Source organism: Solea solea, chromosome 5 (assembly GCF_958295425.1).
Source record: "Solea solea chromosome 5, fSolSol10.1, whole genome shotgun sequence".
Taxonomy (NCBI): Eukaryota; Metazoa; Chordata; class Actinopteri; order Pleuronectiformes; family Soleidae; genus Solea; species Solea solea.
In genome coordinates, this window is record NC_081138.1 from 21,005,155 (window position 1) to 21,030,354 (window position 25,200).

At 41.2% G+C, this 25,200-nt stretch overlaps 4 protein-coding genes across 8 annotated transcripts in view; 2 read left to right on the forward strand and 2 right to left on the reverse strand.

Annotated features, from left to right (window-relative positions):
* Positions 1 to 5,364, reverse strand: part of LOC131459541 (transcription initiation factor TFIID subunit 4-like) — a 74,906-nt gene extending 69,542 nt beyond the window's left edge. For all 3 annotated transcript variants that reach the window (XM_058629480.1, XM_058629479.1, XM_058629478.1), the window contains exons 1-2: positions 3,978 to 5,364; positions 784 to 950 (exon numbers count right to left, since the gene is read on the reverse strand). In XM_058629480.1, coding sequence (XP_058485463.1) covers positions 784 to 950; positions 3,978 to 5,340 — 1,530 coding nt within the window. In that variant the 5' untranslated portion in view covers positions 5,341 to 5,364. The remainder of the gene's footprint in view (positions 1 to 783; positions 951 to 3,977) is intronic.
* A 1,257-nt stretch (positions 5,365 to 6,621) lies between these two features.
* lsm14ab (LSM14A mRNA processing body assembly factor b) lies at positions 6,622 to 13,523 on the forward strand. Of its 2 annotated transcripts, none has more exons than XM_058629573.1 (10): positions 6,622 to 6,955; positions 7,516 to 7,679; positions 8,185 to 8,299; positions 8,769 to 8,963; positions 9,267 to 9,350; positions 9,660 to 9,839; positions 10,107 to 10,254; positions 10,791 to 10,817; positions 11,212 to 11,461; positions 11,572 to 13,523. In XM_058629573.1, the coding sequence occupies exons 1-10, from the start codon at positions 6,832 to 6,834 to the stop codon at positions 11,590 to 11,592; spliced, it is 1,308 nt and encodes a 435-aa protein (XP_058485556.1). In that variant the 5' UTR covers positions 6,622 to 6,831; the 3' UTR covers positions 11,593 to 13,523. The 2 variants fall into 2 exon arrangements, with proteins under 2 accessions (XP_058485556.1, XP_058485554.1); XM_058629571.1 differs by having other exon boundaries at positions 6,625 to 6,955; positions 11,569 to 13,523.
* A 580-nt stretch (positions 13,524 to 14,103) lies between these two features.
* Positions 14,104 to 15,663, forward strand: ss18l2 (ss18, like 2). The gene is made up of 4 exons (XM_058629574.1): positions 14,104 to 14,251; positions 14,998 to 15,074; positions 15,184 to 15,274; positions 15,423 to 15,663. Exons 1-4 carry the CDS (start codon positions 14,183 to 14,185, stop codon positions 15,483 to 15,485), a joined length of 300 nt encoding a protein of 99 aa, XP_058485557.1. The 5' UTR covers positions 14,104 to 14,182; the 3' UTR covers positions 15,486 to 15,663.
* Positions 15,664 to 15,731: 68 nt separating this feature from the next.
* LOC131459584 (granule associated Rac and RHOG effector protein 1-like) overlaps positions 15,732 to 25,200 on the reverse strand; it is a 33,824-nt gene continuing 24,355 nt past the window's right edge. For both annotated transcript variants that reach the window (XM_058629569.1, XM_058629568.1), the window contains exons 8-14: positions 24,514 to 24,611; positions 23,746 to 23,871; positions 21,945 to 23,029; positions 20,771 to 20,936; positions 19,031 to 19,168; positions 18,831 to 18,906; positions 15,732 to 17,915 (exon numbers count right to left, since the gene is read on the reverse strand). In XM_058629569.1, coding sequence (XP_058485552.1) covers positions 17,526 to 17,915; positions 18,831 to 18,906; positions 19,031 to 19,168; positions 20,771 to 20,936; positions 21,945 to 23,029; positions 23,746 to 23,871; positions 24,514 to 24,611 — 2,079 coding nt within the window. In that variant the 3' untranslated portion in view covers positions 15,732 to 17,525. The remainder of the gene's footprint in view (positions 17,916 to 18,830; positions 18,907 to 19,030; positions 19,169 to 20,770; positions 20,937 to 21,944; positions 23,030 to 23,745; positions 23,872 to 24,513; positions 24,612 to 25,200) is intronic.

The following is a 25,200-nucleotide window of genomic DNA, read 5'->3' on the forward strand; positions in this document are numbered from 1 at the left end:
ATGGCTGTGGTAAATATGTATTTAATAGGAAGAGGGAGGAGCACAGGGGTGACCTATAAGAGTGGAGAGGATGATGCTCACAGGTAGATAGGAGATAGGAGACTGCAAAGTAATGCCAGGGGAGAGTGAGGCTAGGGAGCATCAGGTGGTAGTCTGCAGGATAACTATGGAAACCAAGAAGAGGAAGCGAGTGAAGGCAGAGCTGAAGGATCAAATGGTGGAAGCTGTTCAGGGAAGAGTTATGACAAGCTCTGAGAGGTAGTGAGAAGTTACCAGATGACTGGGAAAGTACAGCTAATGTGGTGAGGGATACAGCCAAGAGAATGTTTGGTGTTTCTTCTGGACAGAGGAAAGAAGATAAGGAAACTTAATGGTGGAACAAGGAACTAGTGGACCTATGTAAATCTGAGAAATAATAATGTCTTAATTTTTTTATGTCTCATTTTCAAAAGATTTTAGGTATTCATTCATTCTTCAAATACTGCTGTGTTGGTACAGCTGATCCCAACAGCAGCCTTCTGCTTCATTTCTTACTCGACAAAAATAAGGAAACCCTACATCTGATTCACAAAACAAAGAGTTATTGTTTGTAACTGACATTCAATTTCTGCATAGTGTATTTAGTGTGTGTTTACGTCCCAAAAAAACTCCTCAACCTGTCTCACAACTCTTTATCTGTCTGTATGGAAACATTATATGAGCAGGAATATTGTCAGTCACAACCATACTAATGGAAGTCTGCAGGTGATCGCCGTCGTGTGAGTGGTGTGGCAGAAGCCTCACCTGTGGCGTTGTTACTTTGAAGGATGTTCCTGTGGTCGGGGTGGCAGGTCGAGGAGAAATGCTGTTCTGGGCCTGAGCCTGAGCTTGAGCTTGAGCCTGAACTTGAGCCAATGCCTGCTGAGGAACCATGACGAGCTGGCCCAACTCTGTACGCACCAACACCATTCCTGAAGGACAACAGGGGAAACTCATTACAGGGAACACTGTTGCTTTGTGCCACATTTTTTTTACCACATACAACAAGTTGAAATGACTACTAATAACATTCTTTTTGGTTTGGTACATGGCCATGGTATAGGTGCGAGAACACTCTCTGTGGAATTGTGATGCAGAGCAGAACATTATTTTCCAATCTGTTCTGAGTACAACAGGGCAAATATCATTGCGTGATTAAATGCACTAAAACACAAAATTACCATATGAAGATCAAAACCTTGCTGGATATTACACAAATGAAGTTGTGATCAGGAGCTTATTACAGAGAGTTGCTCTATCGTTCTAGTACCGCGTTTGGGAAGCAGCTCTTCTCAGATTAAAAATGCAGCCATTTTGACACATTTGTTTATCTGTACAAAATTTGCATAATATGAAATGGACATGGTCAATAGAAAGGTCAATAGCACATACTGCTTTTCACTATATGACTGAAACTAGAGAACACACACCTCGACTAAGGTCACGCAGTTAAATTTGTTTTTAAAAAAATGTATGTACTCTGTGAATACATGGAATATATGATTAAATTGGATGGAGCCCTGTTTATAAGGTTCACAATCATTTGCAAAGATTGAAAAGTGACAGTATGGTAACATTACAGTGCTTTACTGTATGTGGAAAAAAAAGAAAAAAATATGCTGTTTATCTTTCTGTCAAATGTCTTGTTATTGATGTTATTATCGCCCTCCATTTAGTCTTTGTGAACCGAAACAACAGAGCTCAGGATGTCACGTGACTCGGTCCCTATAAACCGCCACAGCAAAAAGTTTGGAATAAGTTTGGAAAGGGTTTTTTCAAGTTTGAAGAGGACATTATTCCAGACCTGCAATATCATGACATTGTCAACTTCCAGATTAACTTCCCTTTATCTTACTCCAGAGAGTCACTGAACGTTTACAAGAGCCTGGAGGGAAACAAACAATCACAATCTGGCTTTGTGACCAGCCACTGTCACTGTCACGAGCAACGGGCAATGTAATGCAAATAATGCTTCGTTAACATTGAGTGAATAACGCTGTGTGCACGTTTCATAGCAGGGACTTTTTATACCATCTAAGAAAATATTGAGGTCTCGAAGTAACACCATTTTCACCAGTGTTTTCACCAAAATATGGTGGTGTACATAGGCCGAGCAAAGTGAGCTATGGACTTCTCACAGGAGGCAGATTTATTCCCAATAAGACAATTTGCTCTCTCATCTTCTTCCTCTTCCTCACATATACTTCAGACACTGGTATAGCGTAATAAGGTGACTCTAATTATTACAATCACATACCCTGGTATACACAGTAGAACAGTATTTGTATAGAGGTGACAGGGGGCGCTACCTTGGTTGTGTGACATCAGCTATCGGAAAGCTATGAAACACTATGTGTATACTGCGTCATTCATCTGAAAACGGGCTGAGTGAGGAAGTGTTTGTGTGTATACAGTGGCAGCACAGGGGCGGGGAGGTGCAATAAGCATTTATCCTGATCAGTAAATTTCACTTCTGAAACATTTTGTGGGTACATTTTTGTGTTTTCCAACCTGTTTGCAGCAACATCGCTGTCACCAGACTACACAAGATCTAAACACCACCATACAGAGACACACTGTGCCAGTTGTATGTTGGTTGATGGGCTTAATCAGCACTGTGTGAACTCATATTCCAATGTTACAATCTACCGAATTGAATTTCATTTTACATCGTTTCACCATTTTCTCCAGGTTTTGTCACTTTCTTCATTATTACATTTTTGCAAAAAAAAATAGAAAACACTGAGGGCAGACAAAAACTGAATCACACAGCACTATATAACTTTGGCTGGACAGCTGTCACTGATGCAAACATGTCACGATGAAAGCAGTTGATCACCTTTAAACCTTTATAACATCAACATCAACATCAGTGCAGCATTACTCTTAATCATGCTGGGTCTGATTCGGGCAGTTTGAGTCTCTGACGATTATTTAACGTCCAGTGTGTAAGAATTAGTGACATCTAAGGGCGACACTGCAGACTGTATGAAAGTAAGGTTGAAGCTCCTCTACTCAAATCAGAGAATTCAAGTGGCTGTTTGTATACCAAAAAGGTTCTTGTTCAATTCTGTTTGCGTAATTCGCTTCTGCTTCAAAACACAAAACGCAGGCTCTGGCTGATTTAGGTGTTCGGGCAGCAAAAGATAGAAGCCTCCCTAAAGAAAGGCCCTGGCCTAAATCATATAGTATAGGCTTATTATAAGGCTATGGAAACAAAAACAAAAAAAATATTTTTAAGTTCTAAGAATTACAGAAACTTTGCGTCATCTAAAGGTAAAACTGCAGAGTGCAACAAACAGAGGACTCCTGTTTATGCCATCCTTTGTAAAGTGTGTCAGGAATCTATGGTGACCTTCACATACCAGACAGGCTGTAAACATTCGTCACAACTCTCTCCACTTTTCCACTCTGTCTCTCTACGCCATTTCCTCATTCATCTTTGTTGGCATATGCATTGATTGTATGTGGACGGAACTACATATAAAAGGCTTAGTCTAAAGTTATGGAAAATGTAAATATATACGTATCTATATTTCAAAGCAACCGTACACATTTACAAATACACTGATAGGAAGTTAATTTGATTTCTGCCAGTGAACCCTCTTAAAATATCACACACTGGACCTTTAAAGTGATCATACACTTACACAAGCATAGTTATGGGCAATATTTTCAACTTCAGGCAATAAACCCTCCTAAATGTGACCATGAACATTCAAGTTACACACTTTTCAACAAACTTTTGATGCTAGGAAAGAGTTTCAGGTGTAATGTGGGAATGAAAGAGGCGTAAATCTCCATAATACCATTCAGTGAGCCGTCACAATGATTCTAAAACTGTTATTTTAAGGTTTAGGAAAAGTTGCATAGTGTTGCTTTAACCCTGGAGTCCGTTCATATACCACAGGTGTAAACAGCACCTTATTCCATCACCCCCACGCCCCTGCAAACCTTACCCGGTGGGATGGTAAACCCCGGGGGCAGCTGAATGGTAGTCTGCTGCTGTGGTGGTCTGACAATTAGCTGGGGGGCTACAATCCTTTGAGGAGCTGTGAGTCCAGGACGAGGTTGAGACTGTGCTGATGTGGCCACAGCAGGTGTTGGAGAGGGAGCTGGGGGTCTGACCATACTAACAGTGGTGGTCACTGACGTACTCTGACCACATACGGATGTAGTTGACACCGCTGTGACACAAGCAGTGGCTGTGGCAGAGCTCAGGGGCTGGGTTATGGTTGTGGTGGTTGGAGCTGCAGCTGTGGTGGTTGTTGGTGGTGTGACAACAGAGGGTGTAGAGGCAACACTGTTTATTACAGAGTAGACAGTGTCAGACTGAATTGACATTCCAATCTTTGACTGACAATCGTCTGTTCTGGAAGCCCCAGTGTCTGTGACAGGTTTGCTATGGTTCTCCTGTGGACCTGGGGAGGTGGTGGGTCCTACACGGGCACCTTGCTGGACCAAGGCTGAGACACTGGTGCCCGTGCCGTTCTGGGTTATACTAGCTACAATGTGACGTGGGAGTCTATGCAGAGCAATAGTGGGGGTTCCCCGGTCCAGAGCAATAGCCGACTGACCTACAGGCAGGCTGGCGTTGGACACGGTGAAAGTAGAGGTGTTAACGGAGGATGTGGCTGAAGTAGAGTTTGGTGTAGTTACACTAGGGTCGACGGAGGCGGGGGATCCGGGCACCCCTGTGTTGCTGTTCCTCCTCGTCGTTACAGACGCGCCGTTAAAACTCTTTATCCGAGCCGAAGCGGTCCTCCGCGGCGTGTTGATGCGTTTTCTGGCCGGGTTGGCTTCTGTCGACGTCTCACCGGAGCCCAGGGAAGTCTTGAAGCCGCGACTGCAGGTGGTGCTGATGCTGGCTGCCGGAGACGCCAAAGTTGACATACCAGGTGCAGCCAGTGTTGTGATGGATGCTCCATGTGATTTCGAGGAGCCGCTGCTCGCTGCGTTGACAGAGGCAGCCGAAGTGGTAGAGGGTTCCCCAAAAGACGGGCTGCAGCCCAGAGAATGAGGTGTGACAGCTTTATCCGGGTTAGGGTTTTTAGAAGTGATCTCCTGGTGCATCTCAGGTTTATTACGCCGTCCTTGTTGTTGTTGTTCTAGTGTTGTGGTGCCCACTGGAGCTGGTAGTGTTTTTCCTAAGAGATGGTTAGCGGGGGCCACTGAGCCAGCGCCTCCGTTTTCGTCCGTTTTACCCGATGGGTTGCTTTGGCCAGCCAGCTCTGACTCTAATGAGCCCACTAGGTCGCTCACAGCTTTTTCATCCACGTCTGAAAAGAGCATATCTTCCAGGGGGTCGGAGGCGCCCGCCATCTCTGCTCACCGATAACCGTCTTGTTTTATTTTATTTTCCTTACAGTGCGCCTGCGTGTTACTAGGCATTGTGGGAATAAATCTGACGTCATGAGACTAGGAGGGGCGGGTAGCCTGTATTCATGAATTTAATGGTTTTTTTCTCGAGTCTAATTCAATAAAGAACGTTGTTTTTAAGAATGTAAGTACAATGTAGTAACATCCAAGATATGGTAGCAGGTCCAGGCTGGGTTTGTTTCTTAATTCTATGCCACCCTTCTATATCTATACTTATATATATATATATGTTTGTGTGTTTACTATCAAGAACTTTTATACAATTTAAATACTTAAATACTTTGAACACTTAAAGTACTTTTTAAGTGTGTGTGCAATAACTATTACTTTTATAATATGTTCATTAACTGGAACATTGTGGATACTTTTAAAGAGTGTGTGCAGAAACTAATAGTTTTTATAATATGTTAATTCACTGGAACAATTTAAATAAGAGGTCTCAATATCAAATGACCTGGGGGCCACTGGGCGTCTGGGCTGGTCAGTGGGGGCCAGTCAAGAGTGGGAGTGGATGATATGAGTTGAAAATTACATCACAATATTCTGTCATGATATTACATTTGTGACAATATTTCACACAATTTCACAATAACATTGCCTGTGTTGACATGGAACAATGTATGGTTCACAAAAAAAACATATTTATGATGATAAATAAACTTCAAAATGATATTGAGTGAAGTGATATTAAGTGGTGGGCCACATGAAATCGATTGGAGGGCCACATTTCCCCCGCGAGCTGAAACTTTGAGAACTCTGATTTAGATATGTTTAATTGTGTGTGCAATATCTAGTACGTTTATACAATTTTTGGAGGAACTTTCACAACTTTCATAAGCAATATCCTATCTTAGTTTAATAAATAAATATATTGTGCAACGACAGATTGTGAGGTTGTTGTTTTCTTTAGTTTCATATACCAAAACATTTATTTTGTAGCGCTGCTCTGAGAGCAGAGTAGGAAAATGTAATCCCGTATAATATCGCGATAAAATAGAATGTTTGCGTCTCAAACCGTTACAAAGCGTCCCTGACGTATGTAGCCCTAAACAACATAATCATGAGGATAAACGAACGTTAATTTCGAGTTTATATAGTTGTTATTATTATTATTATTTAAATAACGTAAGTCATTTTAATTTAAAAAGACAGGTAGTAAAGGTGGTGACAGGAGGGGAATCAGTTTTGAAAAAAAAAAGAAAAGAACCACAGCCTTTTTCCCAGCATCCTTCGCGGTCGTTGAAGGAATATGAAAACGGCCATGTCGTGGTAGGAACCAACACAGAGTCGAGCGAGTCTGATCCGAGATAACTTTCATGTACTTTCATCTAATGAAGCCTAAACCCTAAAGGTCTCAAAATAAAATAGCATACATCTCTTTGGACCGAAGACTGGTTTAGTTGAAGTAAGTGCGTCGTTTCAAACGGAAAAAACATGAGCGGAGGAGGGACGCCGTACATTGGCAGCAAAATTAGCCTCGTCTCCAAGGCCAAGATTCGCTATGAAGGAATTCTGTACACCATTGATACGGAGAATTCGACGGTAGCTCTTGCTAAAGGTAAGTGAAGTAACCAAAAACTCAACTGAAATACACAGAGAGTGTTACAGCACAGCTTGCTTTACAGATAAGAGATTAAAAACGTAAAGTAGTGCCAGCGTAGATGGCTACACCAGCTAGCTTTTTAGCCATCTAAGGCTAAGTGTCGCTGTAGTTATCACTCTGTGTCCTTTGTTTACGTGCTTGTGCTCGGGCGACATTAAATATGTGCCTATTGCAGTTAGCACTGAGTGGAATATTATGTGAAAACAAGACCATATTAAGTCAAGCTTTATAATTTGTGAAAGTTTCATTTAAGTCTTCATTTTGAACGTGTTCTTGAGTAACTCGGATTAGTATCTTCCGCGATAGTAGCAGGACTGAGCTGGGCTGTCCAAGAAACTTAAAAAAAACAAAACAATGGTTTGTCAAAGATCACTTGATAAAGTTGGATTGGTAATTGCATTGCAGTTGAGAAGATGTCACATTTTAGATGAACTCTATCGTGTTTACTGTTATTTGTTCTGTTATACTGTCCACCTGTCAAGCAATCTAAATGGTCCTGTGTATTTTCCCAACAGTACGCTCTTTCGGCACTGAAGATCGCCCCACTGACAGGCCTATTCCTCCCCGAGATGAAGTGTTTGAGTACATCATCTTCCGAGGAAGTGATATACAGGACCTCACAGTTTGTGAGACACCCAAAACCACTAGCAGTCTCCCCCAGGACCCTGCCATCGTTCAAGTAAGTTAATTAGCCTCTATCAAATTAATTTGAATTAAGTTGAATTCCAGTTTTGTTAGAAAAAAAATGCTACTTTTTCGAAAATGGTTGACATTTCTATAACGATGAGTCATTTTGACATTCACTGTACAGGATGTTATTTTGTATTTTTTTATTAAAAACTCAAATTTTTTACCAACGACAAATCAATGAACCTGTTACTAAGCACTAAATTGATAGCCAACCATTTTGATGATTGCTTAATCAGATTTTGCCCCTTCTTAAATGTGTATATTTTCCTGTTTCCTTCTCTTTTATGACAAAGACTATAAAAATGAATTGTCTGATTTGTGGACAAACACACTGTTGTGTCATTTCACATTGATACAATGAGAAATCCTTCAATTAGCATCAGGAGACACATCTTACACCCTACCCTTGAGGGAAATTCTGATGTGACATAAGGCATGAAGGCATATGTGTGAATGATTGAGTAATAATGGCAATAATATTTGTTTTTTTGTAGTCTTCAATGGGATCTACTAGTGCTCCTGGGTTCAGCCGGGCCCCTGTCACACCTTACAGCCAGTTTGGAATGGCAACACTTGCAGCGCAGCACTTTGAATCTGCTGCAGCGGGAGGTAAGGAATTGTTCTTGTTCCTGTTGGTTTACTTACTGTATGGATGTCTTAGGATAGAACATTTATTAGAAAATAAAGGAAAGATGGGGAAATGTGTTAATTTTCCCACAATTTCCCATGAAAACTAAAAAACAATTAACAGGTTTGGCAAATGTTGGATTTTTATACTTATGTATAATGATTTAATTATATCTGGATGCTGGAACATGAATCAAATGTCAATAGTTGATTAACTAAATTAATATTGCAGAATAAGAAGAAATGCTTGCATATATACTGTATGTACTGTACGAGTCTCATAATCTGCTCAAGCATATCCCTGCTGATTTGAGCACAGCTGTTTCCTTTTGAGTTTTCTTTGTACATCTGAAACCTGTTATTGTTTAGACTGAAACTAGTGATCTGGGCCTCTCTACCTAGGGTTGTAAGGAAATTGTAAAGTTTGCATCCCACTTTGTGGATTCTACAGGGCCCATGAGTTCCCTGGAGTCTTCAACAAAAGGTCCCACCCTGGAACAGGCAGTGAAGGCCCCACCATCAGCTGCTTCAGCTCCACCAGCACCAGTAGGACAGAGGAGTCAGCCAGTGGTTGCAGCTCCCACCAGACCCACCAGTAGCACCACTGGCAGTCAGAAGCCACCAGACCTACTGGAGCAGAGACATGGTAGAGATACTGTGGCAATCTTGTTGTGTTAAATACTCATACAAGTCCTTGATATTTTGTCAAGCACTGGTGCTAAAAACCAGAGGTGTAGGGATATGTTTAAAGAATTATTAAAATCAAACTTGAGCAAATTTGAGCTTTAAATCACATTACTAATACAGTAATCAGAAACAACAGTTCTCTTCAATCCTAACACGTTAACCAAACCCTGAGGGGCGTGTTTACAATTGAAACTTTGTCTGTATTGATTATTTGCTATTTACGTAATTTAAATTCACACGGGTCTTTTTGTTTTCTTTTCAGCACCTGAGGTTCAGAAGGTGTTGCAGCCAAATGGTGAACAGGGTGCTGTTGAAAATCGGGATCCCAACAGACGTCATCAAATTGGTGCGCAATTTACAGTTTACCTAAAAATCCATCCACTGAATTTAAGGTTTAAAGTTCATCACAATGCCAATCAAGTGGACGTCACTCAATATTTTCGTCAATTTTAACAAGTCTCCTGTATACTGCTACTTGACTCTTGGTTTGTTATTCACCAGGTTACAATTTGAGTAGAAATACACATGTTTCTGTTGAACACAACATGCTGTTGTACAAAGTATTATACCATGTTGTGCTATTGTTTATTGACTGCAGAGAACATGTTTCTTGTCCATCATTGCTGGGTTTCAATAACTGCCTGTTATTTTTCAGTCGGTGCTCAGGCCAACCGCCGCGCTCGTGGAAAAGGAAACCGCAGCAGAGGCAGAGTAAATGTGCGAAGGGATGGCACCATAATGAAGTTTGATCAAGACTTTGACTTTGAGACTGCCAACGCCCAGTTTCACAAAGATGACATTGACAAGGAGCTCCAGACCAAGCTCAAACTGAAAGGTATGGCTTCAACATGAATCTGCAGTGCATTTCTAAACTGCTCATTTGAGAGGCTCTATCTGCATGAATCGTTTGCACAATAATATGGCTGCAGTGTTTATGCCATTACAATTTCTGCCAGCGAAAAAACTTAACCAAAACAAAATCTGTGATGGAAATACATTGTGTGCAGTTTGGTCACCATGTGCCTCAGGGCCACTTTTTGAATCTTCAGGGCGACCATGCGATTGGATTCTGTGTTTTTACAAAATTTCATCCACACAACAGATGACAAGGCACTGAATGGAGAAGAAACTGCTGACCCAGAACATCCAGCTACTGAGGGAACCACTGAGGAGGATGAGGCTGTGATAAATGCATGTTACTATGACAAGACCAAGTCCTTCTTTGATAACTTGTCCAGTGATGGTTCAAGGTACCTCATTAGGTCTCTTTTTTTTATTGAGGATTGTTTTCAGACTGATAGTTACACTGTATCTAAAACAAGGATGTTGTTGCAGTTTGCCTGATAAAGGCGAGTTCGTTATTGATTTGAAGCAGGAATTTATAACTCTGCAAAGTATAGTTGGAGCGGATGCTTTGGCTTCTGCCTTGATATTTGTGAGTTAAACAGTAGTTTGCCTAGCGCCTGTGAAATGAGTGTATTATTTAAAGAATTAAGACTAGAGGGGGCAGGGCCTAGGGGCGGCAGAAAAAAGAAGGGGGACAAAACGAATGTAGACACGACATGTAGTGTCATAGAAGACTCTTTGATAGCTCAATAGCTAAAAGCTGTCAGCAAATTAGCATCAGAGGAGGAGGGAGAGAAAGAAATCATCATCTTGTGTGTCTGTAAACGGTGTTGCTGTAAGTCTGAAGGATTGTATATCTTCTTAAACAATGATAGTGAACCTCAGTGCATTTATTCAAACAACTGTACTCAGTTAAGACTTTTTTTTTAATCTCTTACAGTAAAGGGGGTGAAAGAGGATTTTCAAGGTAAGTCTTTTTTCCTCAAATATAAACACTTGTCTGTTTTCTGATGTTTTTATTTATTGTTTTTTAATTGTCCCCTTAAGCATCATAATGACTCTGCATTTTACACAGAGGATATTGTGTAGTTTTATGGTTGGCATAAATCTAATCATGTTTATACTACATACATGGCAGCAGCAACGTGAACTGATTCACCAACAAACGCAGGTGTTACTCATATAATCACAGTTAGAACCATCAGTAGCAACACTTGTGTTTACCTACTGCTGCTGTATCACAGTGGCTACATTTTTGTAAATAAAAAAAATAGATAAAGGAAATGTAATGTATGTTTGCTGAAATATATTTGTTATATAGAAAAACATGAACTCACATGAGTCTTTGTGTCGTGTGTCAGGGATCGAAGGCCAACCTGGGCCGAGGAGAGGCGCATGAATGCCGAGACGTTCGGGATTCCCCTGAGACACAATCGAGGAAGAGGGGGTTTCCGCGGCCGAGGCTTCATGGGACCCCGTGGAGGTCGAGGGCGACCAATAAGTCGGGGTTCCTTCGGGTCCTTCGGTCCACCCCGAGGTGCTCCACCTGGTTTCAGAGGGGGATTCCGAGGTGGCAGAGGAGGCCGGGATTTCTCTGATTTTGAATACAGGGTACGTTGATCCGTTTTATGTACTGTATATGAAAGTGCAGTAGAAATTGTAGACCTCTGATGGCTGTTCTAAAGTGTTTTTTTGTTTTGTGTTTTTGTTTTTACCAGAAGGATAACAAGGTGGCCGCATAGTGAGACCGCAACGGCTCCTCAACGAACTGTTGCTCCCCTCATTATGAAATTATTCAAGCTCAAGAAATTTCCTTTGGTCTCCACATTTGTCAAAAAAAAAAAATGAAAGACTTCCTCTCAGTCACCAGCACCAGGGTTGACTGAAGTGACTGTTCGATATCAGGGGGTCAGAGTAGAGAAGTTTAGTTTGATAAACAGTCAATTGGACGGACAACATGTATAAAAACAACCCTGCTTTTTTGAAGTCACTCTTTATTTTTCCATTTTGAGTTCATTTCTTACTGATGGCCTCTTTGGTATCGTACCCTGTCTGCAGAAAGTCCACTGAAACTGTGAGCAGATCACACACGTGATCAGTAGCTTTATTTTACTTTCCTGATGTATCTGATGGCACCAAATTCCATTGCCTGTTGCACCATATTTTTACTCTGCTCATACTTCAGCTGGTTGCCATGTATTTTGTATTTTATCCAGTTTGCAGGAGGGAGTTTGGGTTTTTCTTTCCCCCATCCTCAGTGAAATTGTGAGGTCAAAGCCAGCTGGGGGGGAAAAAAGTCAACTAAAATTTGTAAAGATTGAATGTATATCTAGCTCGTCTACGCTTTAGTGCCCTCCAGTAAATCTCACAACAGACAGACTCACTTCTAGTTTTTAGAAATGCGCTCAGTAGGTACAAAGATTAGCTCATGCTTAAACCTCCATGTCGGATGATTTTTCTGCTTCAGGTTTGTGTAGCTGGAGACTTGTTAAAGACAACAGCCTAATGCAGGAATGCCAGTTATTTGATCACTGTATGGAGTTTCACAGCAATAGCTTTAGAAGTGTTTGTTAGGTTTTTTGTTTGTTTGTTTTTTACCAGGTCTGTTTACAAGGTTGACTTAATAAAGAAGAGCATTCCCATGATTTGTGTCTGAAAAAGAGAATCTTCTGTTAAGAAAGAAAGGCCTAGTGTTAATTTGTTCCCAAACATTTGGTCACAATTCTGAACAAGTTACCTGGACTGCAAATGCCAAAAATAATAATGTGAGGGGATTTAGTTGAGATGAAACAATTGTCAACCATCAAGTCACATTTTCTCATTTACCTTCCTTTTCAGTCTACCTACTAGGTCCAAACATCATGAGCCCTCAGTTAAAACATGCCTTTTTTATTATTATTATTATTATTATCATTATAAATAGCATTGTTTGTCTTAGTGTTGTGTCATTTGCGTTGTTGTTGCTGTCATTACACAGCTCTTTCTTTCCCACTGCAGCACTGAAATACCTGCAGTGTTGTGAGGATTGTTTACTGAAAATGGGAAGTCTTGTAAATGGATGGAATGATGTCTCAAAGTGTCTGTTGAGTATTGATGACAGCAGGCCTGGCCGATATCAGACGTCTGGCTTCTTTGTTGTCAATGTGGTTGTTCTATGGAGTGTCTTTTTTTTCTTTTTTCTACCAACATGTAAACAAAGGGACAAGAACTGGATGTGATGCCAATGCGGGATATTCCTTTTTTTTTGGCTCTGATTTGACAGTACTTAATTAGGGAGTGCCTTCAGAGTGGTCAGTTTTTTTACAGCTCTCCCTTTAACTTCAAGGTTACTCTTTGACTAATGTGTTGATAGCACTACACACTGATACTCGGTCCTCTTTCCGTAGCCATGGTTGTTTAAAACAAAGCAGCCCAGCTGACTGCGCTGTTGAAGTTAATATTGCAGAATGCCTATCATTTGCATGTCAGCCATCAGACCCATCACTTTATACGGGCTTTCGCAATAACCAGCGAGATTGAATCTGAGACAAAAAGTATTGGTGAGCAATTCAAAACTGACATGTTTTCATATGTTTGTTACTCCTTCCAGTCACTGGAATTGTAAACGAGGAATTGTTTTCTTGAGACTATAAGCAAAATTGAGTTTTTACATTGAATAAAGAATTGTACAATATGTCTCTGGTTGTCTTTTCAAACCACAAGTCTGTCTTTTTACAGAGTAATCACTTAATGTATTTTACAAGTCCCCTGGTCTTTTTTTTTTTAAACTGTTGCTTATTGGTGAACTTATTTATCAGCAAAGTTGGACATCAGTTAATTAACCTTCAGCAGACGGAGATACAATGTAAGAACAGAAACATGGTGCTCCACAGCACCAAAAACAAATGTTTTCATCTTAAATCCCACTTCACTAAAACAAAGCTGAGAATTCTTACCTGTGAGCGTTTCTTGTACTTAAACACGTCTTCTGTGTAAAAACAAAAAACAGTGATGAATATTTACAATAAGTCAAATGGACCATTTAAAAAATGTATTTTTGATGATGCTTTGGAATAAAAAGTAGTATCTAACCACTGTCTCTTCGTGGTGAATATAGGCAATAAAGTGTGGTCGCTTCAACAATTTTAATGGGTCAAAACACCTGTTTTTCCCCTCTAATCAGCAGTTAAAAGAAAAAGAATAACGCTGTATGGCTGACAATCCGCGACTCTCCGGAAGGAGGCGGTAGCGCAGCAAGAATGAACGCAGCTGACCGAACCCAGACGAAGAAGACGGGAACAGGAAGTGGGGTTTGTTTTGTTTTCCGTGACAAACAAGTGTGAATCCACAGTAATGTCGATCGTTTTTGTGCCAAAGAAACTACGAGGAAAAGCGAAAATCAACCAAGAAACTATACAGAGGGTAAGAAATCAACCGATAATGCTAACGAAGTAGATAACTAGCTGTTAACTGTTTTTTATACGGTCCGTGGCTGTAAAATGTGCTCTCTCCTGGCGACACCACACTGTCCGTTCTGGTCCATTCTGGTCCATTCTGGTTAGTAGAACACGGTACAAGCTTCATTTTACAGTGCTAGTAAAAGAAGAACCAGATTTTTTTTTATTTTTTTTTTTTTTAAATAAACCAAACTCACAAAGCTGAAGCTGAATATAATCCACACAGACTGTGCGACGCAGTGACTCGACGAAAAGACAGATTTGTGTCATGAAATGCGTTCCCCCAAAATTGCTTCACCGGAACAAAAATTCTTTGTTTTTTTTCAGTGCGTTTAAACGTATTAGACATCAACGGCACTTACTCCACATTGTTAAAGAATATAACTTTTGTAAAGGATTTTTTTGCAATTCTTTAAATTAAAGGCCATGTTTTGCTGTCAAACTTGATAAATGCTGCTCACCCTGAAACTATTTATTCTAGTGTTTATGTGACAAAAGTTTGTTATTACTTTTCTAATGTATTTAATATTAAGTTAAGATCATTTTTATATAAAAAGTGTGGACCATGATAATGATTTTGTTTTGTTTGGAGTTTGTTTGTTCCTCACTGTCTTAACCTACAAAAATCAAAAATATCATACACTTAACCAATGACAAGAACGGCCAGTGTCTTCTTCTAACATAGATTAACTTATGTCTCTTCGGTTGTAGTTACTGGATGAAAACGACCAGTTGATAAGATGCATCACTGAGTACATGCAGAAAGGTCGAGCAGTGGAGTGCGTACAGTAAGTCACCTTCGACACATCCAGTCATTACTCCAAGGCTGCATTTTAGCTCGTTACCCTGTTTGCTTTGTGTTGTTCTGACACTGCTCCTCTTCTTCTTTCCTAACAGATACCAACAAATTTTGCACCGAAACATCGTCTATCTGGCCACCATAGCCGATGCCAGTCCAGAAAACATGCCTGCTCCTGCTGCCTCATATGTAACGTCAATGTTTATTTTGCACTGATGATGTTTAAGGACGTCTGATTTTCCTATTTAGTTTCACATGTCCTGTAAATCATTGGAAGTTGCTTCATAAATACAATGTGTTATTATTATTCCTCACCCTCTGTTATTGTGTTTTTCAGCCCACACCTGGCGAAAGCTCGGCCTCCACGTCAGTGGTGAATAGAGCTGGACCCACATCATGACAACGATGATGATGATGACGACAAAGTGGTGTTAACATCCACTCTGTGACAGTGTCACATTGTACAGACTGTATAGTATAGATTATGCGATCCAATTCCAAATATTTTTGTATTCTTTGAAATGTATTTAATTTTTTGTTATTGTTGTCATCTGAACAATAAATTATTGGAAATCCCAGCTACATGAAGTGTTATTTGAGGATACTTAAGTGAGTGACTTCTGAACAATACTTCACAGATATCATCTTGAATTGCTAGTAATTTTTATTCATTTTTTGCTTTGCTGGTACACTTGGAAAGATTCAGTTGCCAGCTCAAGAGAACAATAAGCAACATAAGCCGAGCAGCCCCCCCTTCATATCTTCCATCAGGGCAACATGTTTTTATTATTCCTTTTTTTTCTTTTTTTCTTTTTTAAATCTTTTATAGAAGCCACTAGTAAACCATATGACACAGCTGAGAAGCTAACAGTTACAGTCCAAGGTCTGTAATGATGTCTTTAAAAAAGGCTGCAACAGTTAGAGGGAGATAACACAGACAAAAAGCAACAAACCCTATATCTTGATTGTGCAAAGCACATTAACTATAAAAAGATATATATTTATATGTATATACAGCAAACAATTCTCTGTAAACATGTTAAGTATGTTAGTTTTCTGAAAACATGGTGTCATTTCATAAATACAGGCAACATTGGCATCCGCAAACATCACAAAAAGATAACATTCTGGGCTCGTAAATGCAGCCCATTGCCATAGAAACCAAAGAAACAAGGGCTCGAAAAACACCCTCATCACACACTGGTTTAGTGTTGAGCATGGCATATTTGGTAACCTTTATAGATCGATGGTGTAGTTCAACTCTGTAGGAAAAAAATGTGCTTTTTTTCACATATTGGGAGGTGGAAAATAATGTTTCATGTAAAATGGCTACAAGAATACTAACATACAGTAATGGTATAACATGTAAGAAAATACAAAAATAAGATTAATACTGTCAATAATTGTACAAGAAAAATATTGTATTATTAAACAGAAGAAAAAAAACGTTAGGTTCATGGGAATTAGTGTCAATTCTGAAGCAATCAACTGCCAATTAGAAGAGGAGGAAATGAACAGGTGTGAAGACGCTCCCTAATGATCTCAGCCAGCAGGGCGTGGAACTTCACTGTTTTATCGATAATGTCCCGTCTGTTTCTTCAGCACCATTCATCTTCTCGGCAACGCTTTGGTTGGAAATTATATCCTGCAAGTGCTATCAATACCAACATGGCACATAATTACTGCTATAACTCTAAACTCTGGTCAGTTGTTGAGAAACAAAAAAGAAAAAAGTAGTGTATTCCTTTTCAAACGACGACACCTCCGCAGTGACTTACTATATTTTACGCTGAGCCTGCTCAAAGCCTCTTAATAAAAAGAACTAAATATTTATATTTCAACTTCAGTATTTTACAAGCTATGAAACAGTAGATGGTAGCTGTATTCTGAGTCATCTTTACACGAGATTTGGCAGTCACAGCTATTGTAGACACAGTATATTCATTACGGGGCAAAATGAGGGCATTTCAAGCCCCTGCCCCTCGTAATCCCCTCCTCTCTCACACTCACACTCTCACACACACACACACACACGTTCAGCTGCAGAAGCAAGTGGGTGACGGCCATGCATGTATCCCGCTCTTGTCTGAGGAGACGCCGGCTCAACAAACAGAGAAAAGATCACCAGACTAACTGCTGCCAGTGTGACACATGCACCTCTCCCAGTTAAAGCATGGCAGTTGGAAAAACTTCAAAATACCTCTCTTTTTTTCTTTTTCTTTTTTTTTCTCAAATGGGGGGCGATGTTTGATGTTTGATGTGGAAAAATACAGATAGAAAAAAATGTTAAGCCAGTGTGTTTACTTAAATTTGCCTCTGAGGCTTTGAAATCTTCCAATTCAGTGGGTGTCGAGTGTGAAGGCTGCAGCGCGGCCCACTCAGTGGCTCATTGAACAGGAGCTACAGGTCGTTCCATGGCACTTAACCGTCGACAGATTGGTCAGTACTGGTGAAGGTAGGAGGGCCTGTGCTCATGTTTGAGGGGGAAGGATTTAAAGCCCTTAGTCATGGGTTTGTGTTGCTGCTGCTGCTGCTGCTGTTGCTGCTGCTGCTGCTGCTGCTGCTGCTGCTGCTGCTGCTGCTGCTGGGTGAAGGGAAAACCAGAGGAGATGCCAGTGGAGGGGGAGCAGTCGCTGGCAGTGGACCACACGGGAGACTGCAGCATCTGCATGGAGTCGCTCCACTGGGAGGAAGGGGGGATGTTCATCTGGTACAAGGAAGAGCTGGGATTGGGCATGGTGTTTGTGTTGGTGTTGGTGTGTGCGTGGGTGTGGGTGTGGGTGGAGTGCTGCCACGGTGCTTTGGGAGGCCAGGTTTTTGTTTTGCTGTCCTGTGGAGCACAGCACACAGGTAACACTCGAGTTAGAGACGCACAAAGTCAAAGTTAAAACCGACTATTTGAACTGCTATTTTAAAATGGACATCTTGATTCTGAAACCTGATGGAAGATGAAAAAGTATATTAAAATCTTTAACCGTTTGGAGCTGAAATGAGTATAAATAATTGTTTGGTCCATAAAAGGAGTATTCCCCCCCCCCATGAGTGCATTCACACCAGCCCTTCTTAACCAAACCCAAGTTTGCTCGGAAAGTCTGGTTCGTTTGGGGAGGTGTGAATGTGCAACCGAACTCTGACGCGCACCAAAGAAGCGAACTCTGATCCACCTAAAAACGTAGGTCTTGGTTCACTACAAGTGACCCAAATGTAGGAAGCGGACTACAACGCAGGGCATTGTGGGTAAACACAACCAAAATATACACGCGTGTAGAGCAACATGTCTGAGCCCATTGCTGCAGCGTATATGTATAATATGTTTTGACCAATTTGATGCAGCGCCATGTTTTGCTCTGATGTGGCAGAAACAGACGTTGTCCTGCATTAACCAACAGAGGAGCAAGTTTTCTTGTTCATCATTTGTCTTGTCTTGGGCGAAGAGGGGAATACGTTATTCAAAAGGTTCGGTTTGTGTCACTAAAGTGCAGCGTGAAAGCAAACTTGGACCAGCTGAATGTTGCAACCCCCAATCGAACCGAGTCCCCAATCACACCGAGTCTAGCGGAGACTATTAGGTGTGAAAACGACCTAAGAAAAGCTTCAGGTAAAAAGGACTAAGACCAAAAAGTAAACTAAATGAGAGCTGATTCAGAAAGATGACTTCCCAGATGTTTGACAGGTCTCCTTAAAAGAATATGTCAAAATAAAATATGTGGAGTGACCTGGTAAACAGGGCTGCTGGTGTTCTTACCTGGCTATCATCACTGGTGTGATGAAGTGGTGGTGAGGGCAGAGTGCACACCTCTGGTTCGCCACAGCTGTGTTTTCTGGGAACAGAGAAATTCACACCGACACTTCATCATCAACGCGCACCAAAAAAACAGGAAAAGTGTATTTGATCACAGCCGAGCTCGGACACTCACGAGACATGTGCATGAGCGTGGGACTTACCTCCTTTGTTTCACTGCTGCTACAAGATCTGGCCCAGAAAACATGGAGAACAGACTGTCACCGTTGGCTGAGGAAGTCTCGTCGCTGGAGCTCGCGGAGTCGCCCTGATTGGCCGACCAGCTGCTGTTCATGGCCTCACTGATGGGGGAAAAAAACAGGGGGAGGAAGGAAGCATTGTGTCTATTACACCGTCAACAATACGAGATTATGATGTTATGATTACTTTAAGCAAAATATCACCGTTTCATGGGTATTGCAATTACAGCTCTGAAATAATGACTTTGTTATCATGTTATAAAGTGTTTTACATCATAAAACAAACCAAAAATAGCAATGATACAAACATAAAACATTCAAAGTAGGACAGTAGAGTAAAAATAGTAAATAGTTGAAGTAATACACAATTATTGGAAGGCTTTTTTAAACAGTTGAAACAGAGATGTACAGGGACGGAGTTACTCATCTGAGGGGCCTGGACTGAAAAGGCCTGGCCCCCCTTGATAACTTAAAGACCAATAATCTGAAGATCTCAGGTCTTGGCTCATATGGAACTAACATGTCTTCGGAGTCTTGCTCCGTGGAGCCTTAAAATGTATTAATTAAATACAAGATTCTAATTGGTTTGAAGCCTCACGGCAGCATTTGAGACAAGGTTGTCTCCTGACAAAGTGAAGTGCATCAGCAGTCCAAACAAACCGTGAACAAATAAAAGCACAAATCATTTTCTGGTACAAGGAAGGTCGGTGGTCGAAAGAGGGCACTTTGCGTTTGAAATAAGCCTCAGTTTAGCAAAATGTCTCTTTCTTCAGCCATCATTTCACACACAGAGAGAGAAAACACAGATGACTGACTCTTGATTTGGTCTCTAAGCAGGAGGGTGACTCATAAAACGATAAAAGTCATGATTAAGGTGGAACATGTCCATTAATAATTCTATTGTGTGCTATGATGAAACTGAGCTATAAAAATAGCCCAGCACTCTATACTTGGAGCTCTGGTTTCCAAGCTTGACTACTCGTTTTTTGCTTTTCTTTATGGGATTTCTTTTATGTGTCTTTTCCTTCTCAAGCAAATGTTCTTTGTAATGCCCGCCCCACATCAGAGGATGATTGGTCAGATTTCAGTCCCAATCTGGGAACAGATTATCACAGAGACATACAGAGACGGTCCACCTCCATGTCTGTTTACATTCTGAAGTCACATTAAATCACGTGTCTCATATCACGAGTTTCTGTGAGATCCCAAATCCCTTGAATCTTCTCCCTGAAATGATGTGTGGTCCTGCGTCTTTACTGGTTTGTCTAATCTGTGCTGTCTCAGAATGAAAACACTGAAAATCGCTTACACATTTTGTTGCATCTGTGGTCTCCCACGTTTTTAAAATCAAATCAGAAAACCCTCTTGTGTGAGGCAGGTTTTATATCATTTGTTTGACTTGTCCTGTTCAAAGTTGACATCAACTTTCAAATAAACAGACCATTTGATTCATGCTTATGTCCCATTTGACTTTTTTTCCTGAGACCTGAAAATGTATTTACATATATATATATATATATATATATATATATATATATATATATACACACATATATATATATATATATATATATAAAAAAAATATAAAACAGCAGAGATTGTGTGTGTGTTTGTGTGCAAGATATATGCATAAACAGTATAAATAAACAAATACATTCTCATTAAATTAGCAGCAAATGAGGAGCCATGTGTAAATGTGCCTACCCTTCACTGTAATACTCAGGGTGGGACCAGGTCCTGTGCTGCTCATCAGGCATTGGCCAGTTGCTGCGTGTGTTGCTGGGGCGACGGATGTGCTGCACCTGCCGTTTCTGCTGCATGGCCTGACTGACGCCAGCAACGTATCGTGCAAACTCTGGGTCAGAGCCAACTGCACATGGAAAGAGAGGATAAACAAAGCGATGAGTTTTTCTGACACCCTCAGCGTTTCTCTTTGGCTCCCTGGAGCACAATCCGTTAAGCCAGACTGTCGACCATAGCAGAAAAATCACAATAGCCATAAGTCAACGGTGCACAATGGGCCTCGACCGTAATCAAAAGAGTCTGCTGCGCTGTAAAAATAGAAAATGACACAGAATAAATTTGGCATTAGCCATCAAATGCAGGGGAAAATAGCTGCCCCTGCTTTCTGTTCTATATTAAACACAGAGCAATCTGTTTTCTTGATTCTGCCTGAGTGATTACAAAAAAGTAAATATTAATAATAAATAGAGTGTCATTCAAGTCAAACATTGCAATAATAAACAGTCTGATCTTCAATTTTAAACTCCGGCGAAGATGTTGCACTCCATGTTGTCCGTCTGTCAGTGCCGAATCTATTTAAGTTTGTAGGCTGACCCAACTCCTTATGACACAACTGTGTGAGACTAATAAAATTAGAATGACGTTATAGCTGTTGTCATAGCTAATTAAGTCAGCTGACTACCTAACTATACAGAATGACCAGGTTTTTCCAGGCATAATCCAACATCACTTTAAATGAGTTAACATTTAACGGTGTGTGGACTCCCCATTGAGAACACAGTGCGCCGACTCCGTCAGAAATACAAGATCCTTGTGATAAATCAATGCAACTGTTGACTGGAATAAACTGAATTAGCTTATTGAAATGATAAACACATAATCAAAGATAAAGGGGGTTCAACAAAAAGAGTATAATATTATTTTGTCTAGGCAGTAAATACAAATAGTTCCATAAAAAGCAGAGGAAATAAATTACATCAAAAGAAGAAGTTTTTAACCATTTTCACACGGATTTAATCCATGCATTTTTTTTTATCAACCTACTTTTATATAATTTCTTCTCTTTTAATCAAACCTGTTGGACAATGTGTCGCTCAGTTCAACCACTCAGGTGGTAGGTGGACGTGTATCTCACCTGCTGGGTCAAATGGCAGTGTGTCTCCCAGGACTCCGAACACTCCTTCACTCTGGTCCCTGTTGGGCCAGGTGTTGTTGCGAGGCCCCTGTGGCTTCTGACCAAGCATCTCTGACATGACACTGTCCATGTAAGTGCTGACCAGACCCAGACTATACAAGTCTGAGCTCAGATCTGGCAGTCCAGGAGATGCCCACTGCCCGATGGGACCCAGAGGTGACAGGCCTGCTGGGGGGCCTTGCGGCGCAGGTTGTTGCCCAGACGTGCCGAGCCATTTGCTTGGAACTCTCTGCTGGGGCAGGACCTGTGGTGGAGTCTGCTGAGGAGGAGGTGGCTGCTGCTGACTGATGGGCTGCAAGAGGTGCTGGTAGTACTGGAGGGCCTGTGGGGAGGGCTGCTGAGGTGGAGGAGGGGGTGGCTGCTGCTGCTGGGGTTGTTGCTGCGGAGGAGGTGGCTGTGGTTGCGGTTGAGGCTGCTGCTTCTGCACTAGTGGAGGCTGAGGCTGGGGCATCGTCTGAGCTTGAGGCTGCAGGGCACTGTGAGAGATGGACTGGGATGTTGGCGGCGGTCCACTCGGTGGCTTCAGCTCAGCCGGGTTTGCAGACGCTACAGAGTTTCTCCTCTTGACCAGGGGCGAGGCCTGCTGAGATTTACCCATGTTAAATCCTGAGAGAAAGTCGATGACGTCCTGCATCTCTTGGTCAGTGGGCAAGTTCATGCCCTGGTCCTCAGACAGCAAGCCGTTGGCCAGCTGGCCTTGCAGTGTGGGGTCAGTGGCGCAGGACAGGCTTCCCATTTGCAGGATACTCTGGAGCCTCCCATCACTATGGCCCAGGCTCTTGGTCTTTTCCTCAGAGCTACTAGCTGTTAGCATGCTGCGAGACGGGGTGCTGGGGATGGAGTAACTGCCACCACTATTCAAGCTGGATGAGACCTTCTTGGTGAACTTGGAAGTCAGCTTGGATATTGTTTTGGGCAATCCGCTGGAGGACTTGGTGCTGGTGCCTGGAGGCAGGTCTACATGGGCACCATAGTCTGGACTCTCCCGCTGCAGCTGCATCTGAATAGTAGGCAAGGCCTGCTCTCTTTTGAGGGGCAGAAAGAGAAACAATTCACTTTTACTACAATATTGCAGGTGAGTCTGGATTTGTCTAGGGTCAGGGTCTACTGTTTCCCCCGATTATTTGGTATGCATCTCTGCTTGGGCAGAAAGAAGCATTTCTACTGCAATTTCTACAGAAATTGCCATCTCTAGTTGGACTGTAAAATGACAATGCATTAAAAAACGCTGATAGGTAGACACAGGATTAAATATTTATTACTTTTTAAGGTCTTACTTGTTGCATACAAGCCAGAGAATGACTGACTTGAAAATGAGACCGTTTGATGCAGCTAGTAATATAACTGAGAAGGAAGAGATTTTGCTTTAACTGAGAGGACAATTGACCACGAAGAAATGCAGGTAATCAGTGCATGAGTTTAACCAATCAATAGTGCATCGGCGAGAAGCTTACATTTGAAGAAGAAACATCTACATGGAGATAATGATCACCACAAAATATAAACCTCTCAGCAACACAAGAAAATCTGACTGCAACTCTTTCTGAGGAAAGAGTCAAGCACTCTTTTCTTGTCCATTTCTGTTGTTCGACATATTGAGCAACAGGTGTTGTGTGACTTGAGTATAAATCAGTATAAGTATATACTTTTCATCACCTGTGGTGGGAGATACCAGGAGAAACGACTGTGAACTACCTGTGAAAATCAAGTGGCCATTTGCTGTTATTTAACAGTCACTTACTTTCCCTCCTTCCACCTGTTGATGTCAAACACAGCTGTGTAGAGCATGTCAACAAGACCAAGAGTCTTCTCTGGGTCCAAGCTCCGCTGCAACAAGGACATGGTAGCTGGGTCCTCTTTCAGACACCTGAACACGTACACACACGAAATAACATGAACTATGAACTATTTCCCATTTATTATATCATACCAACTCCTCCGTTCTAATGGAAGAACCCAATAAAGGCCAAAGGTATAATGTGGTTTATATGAATTAATAAATGTGATGTATGTCAGTGAAGTCTCTACGGACCACCTATGAGTTGATATAAGATGTCAAGTCAAAATGTCAATATTAGCTAATAATACCGATCAACTGTATTAAATATACTTATATTTAATATCATTTTACAGGCCCACATTCAATTTAACACTCAGAGCAATGTTTCACCAGGCCTGAACTTGACATCACCTGATAATATTGTTTTATAATTGTAATAGTCTTGAGCACTGGCTATGACTTACAGTGCAGAGGAAATGGCAGTATCCCAACATTTCAATATCAAAATTGTAACATGAAACTATATCTGTATAAATGACATTATCCAATCCCTTATCTTAACAAAATATATCAGTATCAGTTACAGCTCTAACCTGGATAATAATCCAGTTTCTGTTTGTATTTTCAACATGTTTTATTAAGAATTATTTTAGCCATTTCTACCCAAGACAAGTAGAAAATCCACCTACTGGAGGAATGTATAAAAGGTGAGATCCTTTATGTACTAACCATGTAGAAGGTACTTGGACGACCACTTTAGAGCCTTCCAGTGTGATCTGCGGAGCATAGGCCTCCTTGTTCTCAATCTGAGCAGTATCAACAACCACCTGTAGGACACAAGCAAATCTGCATCATCATCATCTGGGAATTCACAAATGTTTATAGCACATTTAATGTTTACCCCACTAGGACACACATACAGGCATGCAGGTGTATTTAAGAGAGTACATTTTAGAGCAAAAATGAATGTCCAGTGCTTTATTATATGTAAACCAGATTAGCACTCACAACATATTTCCCCAAGCGTTTCACTGGTGTCTGGCATTAATCTTCCACCAAGCATGAAAAAAGTGGTTTAAAGGTAAATAAAGTAAATACACTCAACCAGCCAGTGACAGCAAACAGGTGAGCCTTGCTGCCTGTGGCTAGTCAAATATATTTGCAAGTTCTTTGAAAGTGGCCTTGGCTCCTCACGCAGCTGGGTCACAAAGAGGGAGGGAAGGTGGGAGGAGTCTATTTCCTGTATTGCAGGAAATTACCCTATTGTTATTGCAAAAGCAGGTGTATCCTTGGAAACCCTGGTCTTCCCATGTGAGAAAGCCCTCCGCACGCACACACACACACACACGCACGCACACGCACACACACACACACACACACACACACACACACACACACACACACACACACACACAC

Excerpts from the sequence above, each read along its gene's own strand:
- lsm14ab (XM_058629571.1), top strand. The coding sequence starts at position 6,832 with ATGAGCGGAGGAGGGACGCCGTACATTGGCAGCAAAATTAGCCTCGTC. Across the intron at positions 8,964-9,266 it reads CCTACTGGAGCAGAGACATG|CACCTGAGGTTCAGAAGGTG; the intron begins GTAGAGATACTG and ends TTTTCTTTTCAG. Across the intron at positions 9,840-10,106 it reads GACCAAGCTCAAACTGAAAG|ATGACAAGGCACTGAATGGA; the intron begins GTATGGCTTCAA and ends TCCACACAACAG.
- ss18l2 (XM_058629574.1), top strand. The coding sequence starts at position 14,183 with ATGTCGATCGTTTTTGTGCCAAAGAAACTACGAGGAAAAGCGAAAATC. Across the intron at positions 14,252-14,997 it reads ACCAAGAAACTATACAGAGG|TTACTGGATGAAAACGACCA; the intron begins GTAAGAAATCAA and ends CTTCGGTTGTAG. Across the intron at positions 15,275-15,422 it reads CTGCTCCTGCTGCCTCATAT|CCCACACCTGGCGAAAGCTC; the intron begins GTAACGTCAATG and ends TGTGTTTTTCAG.